Source organism: Strongylocentrotus purpuratus, unplaced genomic scaffold, assembly GCF_000002235.5.
Source record: "Strongylocentrotus purpuratus isolate Spur 01 unplaced genomic scaffold, Spur_5.0 spur5_scaffold_17, whole genome shotgun sequence".
Taxonomy (NCBI): Eukaryota; Metazoa; Echinodermata; class Echinoidea; order Camarodonta; family Strongylocentrotidae; genus Strongylocentrotus; species Strongylocentrotus purpuratus.
Window position 1 is genome coordinate 2,839,678 of NW_022145602.1, and position 13,435 is coordinate 2,853,112.

The 13,435-nt window shown below is 37.4% G+C and overlaps 1 protein-coding gene across 1 annotated transcript; it reads right to left on the bottom strand.

Annotated features, from left to right (window-relative positions):
* Window positions 1–2,267: 2,267 nt before the first annotated feature.
* LOC115925145 lies at window positions 2,268–11,377 on the bottom strand. Its single transcript, XM_030988456.1, has 3 exons — window positions 9,313–11,377; window positions 8,127–8,228; window positions 2,268–7,149 (listed from the first exon to the last, which is right to left on the bottom strand). The coding sequence occupies exons 1-3, from the start codon at window positions 11,135–11,137 to the stop codon at window positions 6,854–6,856; spliced, it is 2,223 nt and encodes a 740-aa protein (XP_030844316.1). The 5' UTR covers window positions 11,138–11,377; the 3' UTR covers window positions 2,268–6,853.
* Between the last annotated feature and the right edge of the window lie 2,058 nt (window positions 11,378–13,435).

Below are 13,435 nucleotides of genomic sequence, written 5' to 3' on the forward strand. Positions count from 1 at the left end.
AAATTTCTCAAATCAAATAACTAATAGTGAATATAGCTGTATCAATCCAGTAAATCGTATAATTGGCGAGTGTATCATGCTTAAACATAGTGTAACAGGTTTTCTGAAGATTTATCAGATTGACGAACAAACTTGCAAAAACCCTATCTAAAAATCCTATCTAATGCCTCCTAAGTGTTTCCAAGATAGTCTTATTACCATATTTGTTGTTTTTCAGGTGAATATGTCAAAAACCAACCATTGCAAACTTATAAGTCATCATGTGCATGCAACAAAGGTCGTATCTACATTTTCTTCATTTTGCGGGAGAAGCCATTTTGTGTTCAACTTTGTTTTCTTTGTCTCTTACCATCTTCTTTCTTTTATAAAATAAAACTGTTTAAATTTGAGACTTGAAGTCTAATTTAAAAAATGAATATTTAATTCTTTCAAAATAAAAAGAAAACTAATTTGTGCCCAAAATGTCAGTTACGACCTTGTTTCATTCACATGGTGGAGTATCAAGATAAGCCGGAATAAAATCATAAAAACATGAGATGCCCCTTTAATATAAAATAAAATACTTCGACATGCCTTTCAAATACAGCAAAACTGTTTTATTATTAAAGACAACTTTGAAAAAATAAGGCTTATAAAACAAGGTTTCCAACAAAACATGATACATCTCAGTTCAGAGGACAACGAACACATAGGTGGGCTGTTATACAGGTATGGTAGGAGAGGAGTTACTCGCAACTTGGGGATTGTTTAGACCCATATTCATGCCCTTTTGCAGTGAAATCAGCCCCCAGTGACCTTTAAAAACAAAAATTCCCATATAAAAGTGAATCATGGTGTTGCAATATTGAAATTGGAGTAGCAAACTACATAACATTAATATTTACCTCTATCATAATTTGGTATACACAAGAAAGAGTTTGAGTACTAAGCTTCTGAATAGCGTTTTTGCAAAACCTTAATTTTCATGTTTAGATGTTACAAAATTGAAATCTGACATGATAAAAACTAATGTATTTCGCTTCAAGCTGTTAAAAAAAAAAAAAATCGTAAGTGGTGATTTTGCTTTTAAAGGCGGCATGAATATGGATCTGAATAATAACATTTTATTTAAAATCCCTACAAAAACCTTCAGTCCCAGCGAGGGCATTAGTATCTGCTTTGAAAATATCCACTTTGGAATGGCGTGCTGGGCAGTCAAGATGTGTACATCAAAATAAGATCGCAACAGAAAAATCAGAGTTGGACAAATATTTCCCAAATATGCCCGTGTCTCTTAATCAAGATCTTAATTTAAAGAATGAAAGTTACATTTGTTAATAAAAGCAAGTGGAAAGTATCAGCATATTTGTGTTCTGAACCCAGGATTCCGAATTCCATAATCCATTTCATTTTTGTATAGAACTCGGGTTACAAAGTGATATGTTATGAACATATAAACATTACATTTTAGTGGATGGATAGTAACATCAAAACATGACCCATACATCACTTTTGTGCTAATCTTGTCTTCTTTGTACAAAAGTATTGGGCAAAGAAATACAGTCAAACAAAACTGTTGGAAAATGGACTACATATAGACATTTTAAATTATCACTTTCATGTCAGATAATAGGTCACATTGTCCATGGAGTTGGGTTATAGTCCGACGTAGACGACAAACCAGACATAGTGATCATTCATCTCTTCAACCAGCATTATAGTTTTGCACATCATTCTTCATTTTGACTGTCTATGGGTGCTGGGCTATTCCCACTGGTGGGCCCTACAGAGAATCTAAATTCAAATTTGAATACGACGACAATACCCTTTGTTTCACAAAACATTTGTAGTGACGTCAACTAGTTTGCGTTCCAAGCGTATCAACCTGTCCATGCCTATTCAATCACCTTATCTTAACGATCATGAAGCACGCACGAAAAGCATGTGATGTCACTACAGACATTTTGGTAAAATACAGAGTAATGTACAATGTAGTGTAGGTATACCTATAATACAAAACATGATTTATTTTTAGAATGAATTTGATATAAACAGCTTTTGCCCAAATAATATTTCTTCAATGATAAACCTGACAGGTGATGTCACTACAGAAGTTGTGATGAAACAAAGGGTATTCATTACTTAAAGCATACACATTTTTTTCCACATAACAGGAAAAGATTAACAATTGATTGCATTGCATGAGAACATGTCTTGTCAAGACATTTAACTCACTCTTTACAAAAAACAAAAACAAACACAAACATCAGAAATTCATAACAACAAACTGAACCAAGGGTAAATTTGTAATATGTCACATTTTCATATATGAACAAAACACTCTTGCATGCACTATCCATTTCAGAACTCTATATAGATTGTGTACATGTATGTAAAACTATAAAACTGTTCAAAACAACACTGGATGAAAAATTGAATACACTCAATGGTATATGCAAGATTGGAGTTGACCAACTCTGTAGCTTGTCACTACAGACGTTTTGGTAAAATACAGAGTAATGTACAATGTAGTGTAGGTATACCTATAATACAAAACATGATTTATTTTTAGAATGAATTTGATATAAAACAGCTTTTGCCCAAATAATATTTCTTCAATGATAAACCTGACCTTCTGTTTCAACTCCTTTTCTGAAATACCAGCCATTCCACAAATTTTGGTCAACCAGCATTTAACTGCAATGATACTGAACAATCAACTTTTTAACATGTACACTATGAACGGTGAATTGTAAACTGTATATACCTGATCTAACTATTATAATATGATATACTGTTTAATACAGGCTAGTGGTTACATTTTAATACACAACTAACAAATGTATTACAACATTGCTCATACTAGCTACATCAAATAACAAAATGTTATACATATAATTTGAGAGTGCTCTGGTAAGAATATTTTCATGAGGTGAAAGATTAGTTGCACCATACCAGGAGCTGGCGGAACGGCCAATCTTCCACTAAAATGAAAATATTCTATCCGATGAATAAAACATTTATCATTTGTTGTATAACTCATCTACAGATTCCCATCTAAAATATTTTATAAATCATCAGGAAGACAAGATTCAATTCAATAAAAACTATTTTTTTAATGTTCCTTTAGAAGCAGAACCCACACTTATAATTGGCGGTGGTCATCACGCTTGGAATTCAAACCCAGAAAAAGTGTTCTTTGCAGGTGATGTCACTACAGAAGTTGTGATGAAACAAAGGGTATTCATTACTTAAAGCATACACATTTTTTTCCACATAACAGGAAAAGATTAACAATTGATTGCATTGATTGCATTGCATGAGAACATGTCTTGTTAAGACATTTAACTCACTCTTTACAAAAAACAAAAACAAACACAAACATCAGAAATTCATAACAACAAACTGAACCAAGGGTAAATTTGTAATATGTCACATTTTCATATATGAACAAAACACTCTTGCATGCACTATCCATTTCAGAACTTTATATAGATTGTGTACATGTATGTAAAACTATAAAACTGTTCAAAACAACACTGGATGAAAAATTGAATACACTCAATGGTATATGCAAGATTGGAGGTGACCAACTCTGTAGCTTATCAAAGCTGACCCATAAGTCGCTGTTTGACCAACAAATTACCTCATACAGTGGCAACTCGTTCTTGCAAACCCTTTTCTTAACACAAAGTTCCAAATAATACAAAGAGGAATTCAATTTCCAAGGTGTTCTTGTAAATTTCATTCTATCCTGATAACACAAACCTAAATCCAAACCCCCACCAACTTTGTGTAAATGAGTTGCTACTCTACACAGTACAGGAACGAAGATGCTTCTGATCCCAGCCAAATGAGGAGATATCAAACTTGAATGGGCATAGTACCTTAACAAGTTTGATCAGATCACAGATTGGAGAAATGCAATGGAGCATCTCATGTTTGCAAAGGGACTTTGGGGCTAACTCTTATTATCTCCCCAGCTGGGTCAACACAAGTGAGCATCATATGTCCCCGTTTAAGCTGAAAACCTTTATACATGGGCTATTCAATTCCTAGGACGACCAGCCGGGAGGTAATAATCAAGGTTGGCCTGCAAAGTCCCCATTTGATCTACACAACTTTTAACATCTTAAAACATGTAATTACCTACAACTTAAGGATGCACCCAGCAACGTCAAAGTTTGCCATACCCTTAAATGATTTTTTTTTTATTGCTATCTTCAAACTCTGTTCCATCATGTCAGTAAATTCTGTGATGCTAATATAAACATTGAACCATCAAAAACTGTTTTGTGGACCCTTTTCAGGTTTAAAATCTAACAAAACTACAGATGAAACCTTTTTTAACGCAAAATGACAGTGTCCGTTTATGCGATGCATGCTACGTGTCCCGTCACATTGCAACACGATGTGCAATATCCGCGCAATCTATCTACGTGACACAACGCCCATGGAAACAGCAAGCAATGTAAACAGATGGTGAGACCATGTGGACGTTTACTCTCAAATCCATATAAATTCAATTGGAAAAAATGTCTAATGTACCATCGGATGCAGCATATTGTCGGCAACCGTATACCAAAGTCAGGATCGAGACACAGGATCTTGGGGTTTTCAAGATGAGATTGAAAATGCAACTGAAAATCCATGTTTCTGCATAAAATCATAATTTCAGCCATTTCATTTTTAATAGTTTATATGAGTTTTGAACCCTCAGGACTCAAAAATAAAACATTTCTGATTTAAGATTTCATACAGAATACATTGTACCTACTAAAATCTAGTAACGTTTTTTTGTAATTAGGCCCTAGAACTTTTTTTATAGCCCACAACTCATAAGTTCAAACTTGGTTATTATATTTTTGGTACATTGTGAGTTATATTTTGGACACTAGGAAAATAATTTTTTGTTGCAAGGATATTTTATTTATGGTGGTCGAAAAAAATGGTAAAAAAAATGATAAATTGTTGTCCAAATTGTATGTGTTCAATGGATTTAACAGGTCATTTTCAGCCAGAAAATGTATACCTTTATACACTTCCCATCAATAGTTTTTGAGTTACATACGAGATGAACTATACTGCATAAAGCATGTTGCTGAGTGCATCCTTAAATAAACAATGTTCTTGGCTCAGAAGCTGATCATAGTTTGTCGCAGAAATATACCCCACTTACCCTGCAAATCTTTATACAAACTGTTACACATTGGTCAATGCTCCCTGATAATTGACTGCAACTGGAAAATTATCGAAGCTGGCAAGCTTTGAGTCCACATTTGATCTGTAAAACTTTATTCACAATTTGGCCTTGACTAACTGGGGATCTGATCATAGATGGTACAAAGTCCCATTTGATCTGCAGACATAACTTAATAGAAACACATTGAACACATGATTATGCTTTAATGGTTATCTGGCCCTACCCAATAGCTGAGTGCGAGGACCTGATTAAATTTCACAAAAGGGGCAAATGGTCTACTTTTTGATGATTTTTTTGAAAAAAAGGGTCCAAACTTAGATGAAATTGGACAAGAGTGGTGAGATATTTATAAAGTCTAATAAAGGCCAAAGGTCCATGGTAATTGACCAACAGTCAAAACCCAACTGCTAACCAAGTTGTCTCATAAATCAAAATTAGACATGTTACTTTTTACACAATTTTCAATTTCATGGGACTTCACCTGGCCTTGACTAATTGAGGATCAAAGGTGGTAGCTATGTCCCATTTGATCTGCAATGTACTTAAAAATCTAAATTTTGCAAGTAGCGGGCCTTTGACGAGTCAAGTTAGCCATAAGTCCCCATTTGACGTGCAAACTTTAGTTTACACAATGTGGATGCTTCCTCATCAGCTGGAACTAGCCAACTGAGGACCTCGATCATCACAGTTGGCTCTTAAATCCAAACATTATACATAGCGGTCCTTTGACGAGTCATCATGGCCCTGATCAACTGGTGAGCCAAGTAAAGTTGACCAAAAGTGCCCATTTGACCTACAAACTTAACTTTCACACAATGTACACATGCGGATGCTTCCTGGTAATCGGACCCAAGCCAACTGAGGACCTGATCAAAATTGCCCATAAGTCACTAGTTGATTGCAAAACATTACATACTGGCCTATTTAACTGGGGAGCCAAGCAAAGTTGGCCTAAAGTCCCTATTTGACCTGCAAACTTTATTTTACATAGTGTACACATGTGGATGCTTCCTTGTCATGGTCTAAGCCAACTGAGGACCTGATCACAGTTGGCTCTTAATTCCCAGTTGATATGGAAAACATTATACATCTAGTCCTATCACGAGTCCTATCAACCATGAACCTAATCTAGGGGAAGTGAGCAAAGTTGGAGTTTGACCTGTAAACCTTTATGCACATTGTTACACATGTGATGCTCACTGACGTTGACCATCTGGTGATATGGGAGCTGATAAAATTGACCTGTAAGTCATCATTTAAACTGCAAAACGTTAACCTGGCAAACTGGGGCTTATCAAACAACTTTAGCACAAAAGTTCCCATTTGCCTTACAATCTTCTATACAGTATACATACTGTTAGACACAAGTCTACTCCCTGGCCCTGACCAACTGGGCAGGTAATTAAGTTTTTCCTATTAAGTTCCCATTTGACTTGCAGAACCATACACTGCTTTACACACAGTATGCTTCCTGGCCATGGAGTTAACTGTTAACCTATATAAAGGTGCACCTCTTCCAAAGCACAGCCCTTCATCAAGGAAACCAGTAAGTGGGTTATATGAATAAGAAGCAACCACATTTTACGCATGTCAGTACCTGAAAAGATTTCATCCAAAATTGCGGAGTGTGATGAACATGATTAATTTCACTCATAACAGGTTGAAAATTCACTAAAAATCCAGTGGATTTGTCTTTCTAATTTGGTTTCTAATGAAATCTTTGACTGTTGTCCACCTTTTAGTACGACCCTTCAGGTCTGCATCCATCTTGCAGTACTTCATTATTTTTTCTTTACCGGGCAGTTGGCGTGAGCGTAGTTCTTCTTTAAAGTGTCTGTGTATTGCTTGTTTTTCTTCAGCTGTCCAAGATTGTCTGATACTCCTTTTCTTTCTGCTGGCACCACGGTCACTTTCCTTGTTTGCAACTTGGTCACTCTTCTTTCTGCTTTGCTGCGGCATGCTCATACCTTTAATAGTGAATTAGACAAATAAGTAGGGAAACACAATTAATGTTTCAGGTTCAATGACAGATTTTAAAAAACTTAACCAAATGCAGAAGATGGTAGCTGAGAGAAGAGTGGAATGGTTATATTTTGATTTTTTTTTTAAAGTTACAATTTACATTACTTTTAGCTAGTTCTTCATTTAAAGCTGTCTGCATTAGGAGTGCCATTTAGCCAGAATTCAAACTAAGCGAATGCTAAAATTCAAATAGTGACACAAGGATAATCACCTGTTGAGGGCATCTGGAATAATCAAAGTAAGGATAAACTAGATGGAACTTCGACTGCGCGCATTCGAAAATGATGCCTCCGTCATAGAGCAAGTTTACAAACCAAAACAGAAGAAATTTTTCAAATTCGAATTTCATTGTAATCCATTAACAGGTTCTCAGAATATCGTGATTACAAGCAATTTCTCATATACATATATGACCCTTTGATCTTTGACCTCATGACCCTAAAATCTACTCAGTTCATTGGCTCTGCAAGATGTCCTGAATTAAATAGTAATCCATCTGTCAGTTCTAATGATAAAGCTGTTTTTGCATACATAATGAGCCCATGACATTTGACCTTTGACCTCATGACCCATAAATCTACTCAGTTCATTGGCTCTGCAAGATACATACATGACCTAAGTTTGGCAGGAATCCATCAATCGGTTCTTGAGATAACGCGATCACGAGCTGTTTTTCATACATAATGAGCCCTGTGACCTTTGACCTTTGACCTTGTGACCCCAAAATCTTATCAGTCCATCGGCTCTGCAAGATACATACATGACCAAAGTTTGGCAGGAATCCATCAATCGGTTCTTCAGATAACGCGATCACGAGAACGGGACGGACGGACGGACGGACGGACAACCCGAAAACATAATGCCTCCGGCTACTTCGTAACGGAGGCCTAACAAAGGATATAACAAAGTAATTCATTCACACCTTCATTTTCTTTGTCTGACATCTCATCCATCAAAACAGCATCATCGGGCCTGTTCACTTCGTTGTCAGGATCATCATCAACATCTGGATCTATGTTGCATTCTGAAAAACAAAAAACAAACACAGATTTAACAAGAGCAGGTGAAAAATAACATACATGTACATTATAATCTTTGCAAGGGTAAGTTCATAGCAGACAGCTGTGGATAGTCATCCCTGTTTTGCTTTTCATGTAAACAGCACAGCTGGTACCACAACTACTCTTCAATACAAAGTGTATTTAGAGAGACAATTCTGCAAGTGTCATCATTTTTTTAAAACACATGAGTATCCAAAATATATCAAAATATGCAAATTAGCTCATTAAATGTCATGATTATGCAAATAATGCAATGAAAAGCATCACACAACATCTTGGCACCTCAGTCTGTCACCCTACCAGGTTTCAAATGAATCAGGTATAGCGTTTAGCCTGCAGAGCATTTTTTTTAAGGTTAACCTAAATTGCATTGCAAATAAGCTAATTGAAATTCATGAATATGCAAATAATACAGCTCAAAGCAACACATGATATTGTGGCACCTCACTCTATCACCCTACCAAGTTAGAAGTAAATCGGGCATAGCGTTTAACCTGCGGATCATCCTACCAAGTTTTGGAGTAAATCAAGCATAGCGTTTAGCCTGCGGAGCATTTTTAGAAGGGTTAACCGAAAACGTTAACCGAATCGGTTAATGGAAAGACGGACATAGATAATTTGGATTAGTATGTGCCACCATGAACGTTCAGTAAGGCGACACAAAAATCAAATCACATATTCAAGTATTTGAAATGTTGGCAGCTTCCCATATATTGTATCTCGGATCAATTCTTATTAAAACTGGAGGTACTAATGAAGACATCCCAGTTTGCTTACCAAAAGCATGGAACTTCACAAACTGAAGGATATAGCAAGCATACAAAACTAAGGAAATTATACAATATAAAAACTGTGTTGTATGAGAGTGAAATGAATGATTGAGATGTAACATAAAAGTTTTCTGGCCTAATGTAATCTCAAACTAGAAACCGTTATGATCTCACTAACCAATCAGATATCACTTTAGATAAAAGTAGAAGGAAATGAAAATGGTATGGCATATTCTCAGCCATTCTATCTAGCACAAAACATAAAAAATAGTCATACCTTCATCTGCATCTACACGAACATCATCCAACGTCTTTCCTGCCATTGCCTTTAGGTCTCCCTTCTCCATGCTGAAGAGTACTTTAGAAATCTTTGCTACTTGCAGTGACGCATCTGGCAGGCGGTAGTAGGCTCTGTGGGTTCTTATGTCATGGCCCATGAAGGTGGCTAAAATGTCCACTTCATTATCCTTCAAATTCATGATCTGAGAGCTGATAGCAATGTGCTTCCTGAGTTTTGTCAATCTAAGCTGATCTGGATACTTTGCTCCACACTTTTGGGCATGATTTCGCACTGTATCAGTTGCTCTCAAGTGGCCTCTTCCATCGGGGTTTGCAAACAAGTAGGGATTTCCATCATTGACTACTTGTGACCTTTTCTCCATCAACAAGTCAATGCTGCCTTTCATGTCATCTGTTAGCAAAACGGGTACAGTGTTATTGCATTTCCCATTAATCTCCACCCTCCATACCACATTGCACAACGCCTTTTCCCATTTGGTTAGGCCTTCACCAAATATTCCACCTTCTCCTTTTGTGATACACTTGTAATCACTGAGGGGCATCTTTGAAACTTCTCCCGGACGCTTCCTGTTGAAAACACACACCTGGGTCAGGGTAACCTCAGCCAACTGTTTCCATCTGTCAAGGGTCTCATCACTACTGCAGCTGTTCAGCTTCTGTTTTCCCTCTTTTGTTTCTTTTCTCACATAATTGGACAGTGCAACAACATCTGTTGTCAAAGGAAGCAGCCTTGATGTATTTCTCTTGTTTACTTTTAATGTACGCAGTGCATGTGTGCTTACTTCTGCTTCCCACTTGAGAGTATATGATTTGATGAACTGTTTGCATTTCTTTTCCAAACCAGCATCTGCTTGCAACAGAGCATTTCCCATAAGGACTTTGGCAGCCGTCACCAGTGTATATCCGACTTTCAGTGCCAGGCTAGGTGTTGTGTACAAATGTGTATCCTCATTAAATCCTGCAGCCTTCCTAGTTGCAGCTATGACCTCATTAAATTTGGTAGGACAAATCAAATCTACTAATGAAGCCGATGGGTGATCATTCAATTTTCTGTACTCACGAACCAGTCGTGCAAGTTCACGCAATTTTTGCCGTATATATGAATACTGGTCTTTGTCATGCCCATGCTTCAATGTCAGCCTCTCTGCTACTTGCTGCATTAATCTATCTGATTTCACAACTCTCAATATTTCATCATCGACTCCCATTGATAATATCATGTGCACCTTTGGGCTTACTCCTGATGGGCCTGGAAGCATCATTCTACCAGTTTGAACATGTAAGGTTCTTTTTTTCTTCTTGGGTGGTTCACAGGTCTCATCCTCATCCTCAACATCTGGTCGCAATTTACATCTATGAACATGCCTGTACAAATCATCCTTGGAATAGAAAGCATAACAATGACTACATGGCAAATATTCTTCTGGATCCACATCATATTTCGGTCTGTATGCAACAATCAAGGTACCTTTATTTTCTTGAAGGACTTTGACATTGTGACGATAGTTTCCGTAATTTCTCATTTTAGCTAGCAAGTTTGCCTTTTCTTTCATGTCTTTAGTTGCAATCCATTGCTGAACCTCAGTCTCGTTGACATGTTGTGGTGTAAGCAGATGCCTCGGCAGTTTCTTTTGTGGTTGACTACAAAATTTACAGTACTGAGGTTTGTCCCACTTTCTACAGTTGTTGTTTGAAGTGGTCATCACATTAATACTGCAACTGGAGCTTGAGACTTTTGCACTTTGAACACTTGCAGAGGCATGGGCAGGTGAGGTATTAGGTACTGAATGGTCAACAGGCATGGCTTCACTCTCCTTATTATCACTGACAGAAACTGCCACAGAGTTACTTTGACGTCCACGTACAAACCGAAATGGAATGAAATCAGCCTCATCACTGCTACTACCTTCTGGATCAGATTCGGCTTCATAATCACTATCGGAATCATCTCCAGATGGTTCAGATGCGACAGGAGTGTCGTCATCTCCAGATGGTTCAGATGCGACAGGAGTGTCGTCATCTCCAGATGGTTCAGATGCGACAGGAGTGTCGTCATCTCCAGATGGTTCAGATGCGACAGGAGTGTTGTCATCTCCAGATGGTTCAGATGCGACAGGAGTGACGTCATCTCCAGATGGTTCAGATGCGACAGGAGTGTCGCCATCTCCAGATGGTTCAGATGCGATAGGAGTGTCGTCATCTCCAGATGGTTCAGATGCGACAGGAGTGTCGTCATCTCCAGATGGTTCAGATGCGACAGGAGTGTCGTCATCTCCAGATGGTTCAGATGCGACAGGAGTGTCGTCATCTCCAGATGGTTCAGATGCGACAGGAGTGTCGTCATCTCCAGATGGTTCAGATGCGACAGGAGTGTTGTCATCTCCAGATGGTTCAGATGCGACAGGAGTGTTGTCATCTCCAGATGGTTCAGATGCGACAGGAGTGTCGTCATCTCCAGATGGTTCAGATGCGACAGGAGTGTCGTCATCTCCAGATGGTTCAGATGCGACAGGAGTGTTGTCATCTCCAGATGGTTCAGATGCGACAGGAGTGTTGTCATCTCCAGATGGTTCAGATGCGACAGGAGTGTCGTCATCACCGGTCCAGTGAACATTTGAGCCAGATGGTGCAGCATCCAGAACTCCCACCTGAAATTATCGGAAACGGAAACAATTCATGAGTTTAGAAATTAAGAATTAGCCATAATATGCAAAAGTTTTGCATGCATTTCAATTTCGCGAGCAAGACAATTCACAATTTTTTTAAAATGCATTTTCGAACATCAATTGGTAATATTAACAAATCGCTAAATTTGAATGCCACTACAATGGCCAATTGCCACTATCCATGGTGTGTAATTCCAAACTCAATCAAAGACATAAAACTTTGATTCTGTAGTAAGATGAGATTCATTTTTAAACAAGTCAACGCAAAGCGTAGCATCCCTCGCAGGGTACAAATGGCCTATATACGTCAGAACAAGTTACCTCCATTGGACTATATTATTATATTTCTAGGCAAGGATTTTCACATATATAATTACCGGTAGGTGTTTTTGCATATTTAATGAGCTATGACCTTTCACCTTTGACCTACATACTCAGAAATCGAAATTAGGCTGTACATGTATTTTGATACCATGTACCTTCATATCAAATTTCATTAAAATCCGTCAAACATTACTCAAGTTATCGAATGGAAACCAGATTTGCATATTTAATGAGCTATGACCTTTGACCTACATACTCCGAAATCGAACTTAGACTTTGTTTTAATACCATGAACCTTCATATCAAATTTCATTAAAATTCGTCAAACATTACTCAAGTTATCGAATGGAAACCAGATTTGCATATTTAATGAGCTATGACCTTTGACCTAGGTACATACTCCGAAATCGAACTTAGCCTGTATTTTGATATCATGTACCTTCATATCAAATTCCATTAAAATTTGTCAAACATTACTGAAGTTATCGATCGGAAACCAAATTTGTTACGAACGGACGCACGCACGGACGGACGCACGCATGGAAGGAAGGACGGACGGCAGCGTTACTATATCCCCTCCGACTTCGTCGGCGAGGGGATAATAAAAGTTTTATTTTTTTTTAAACCAAAAAGTGCGACAAAAGGCAGATTTTGGCACTTTTGGTCACAAAAAAAAAAAAAAACTTACATAAAAATATCAAGATGAAGAATCTACAAACTAACGGTAGGTAAGAATGACCACAATTTTGACCAAGTTGTGGTAATTCTGACCAATAAATTGCGTAGCTTTCCTGTTAACTATTGAGCAGCACTTTTGGTCAAATTTGAGGTCAGATATGGAACTTATGACTTCTTTCCTTTCCCCAAAAATTGTACTTTCATGATCTTTGCATAATGTTTTGCACACTTTGAACGTTGGCACCCCCCTTTAACATATTTAAACTGATTTTTTGTCGTACAGTGGAATCTCTTTTACACAAAATCGAGCTAAAACATGACATTTATTTTTAACTGTCAAGGTACCTTTATTTACCACTAATCTATGAGACAGGGCATCTAAAGATCTTAAATTGATTTTTAAATTATCAAAATGAGCAGAAATAGAATTTA

What these genes read in the sequence shown, in the direction of transcription:
- LOC115925145 (XM_030988456.1), bottom strand. Translation starts at nt 11,137, where the DNA reads ATGCCTGTTGACCATTCAGTACCTAATACCTCACCTGCCCATGCCTCT. An exon ending in TCGTGTAGATGCAGATGAAG is followed by an intron (nt 8,229 to 9,312) that starts GTATGACTATTT and finishes TTTGTTTTTCAG; the next exon opens with AATGCAACATAGATCCAGAT. An exon ending in GTCAGACAAAGAAAATGAAG is followed by an intron (nt 7,150 to 8,126) that starts GTGTGAATGAAT and finishes TCACTATTAAAG; the next exon opens with GTATGAGCATGCCGCAGCAA.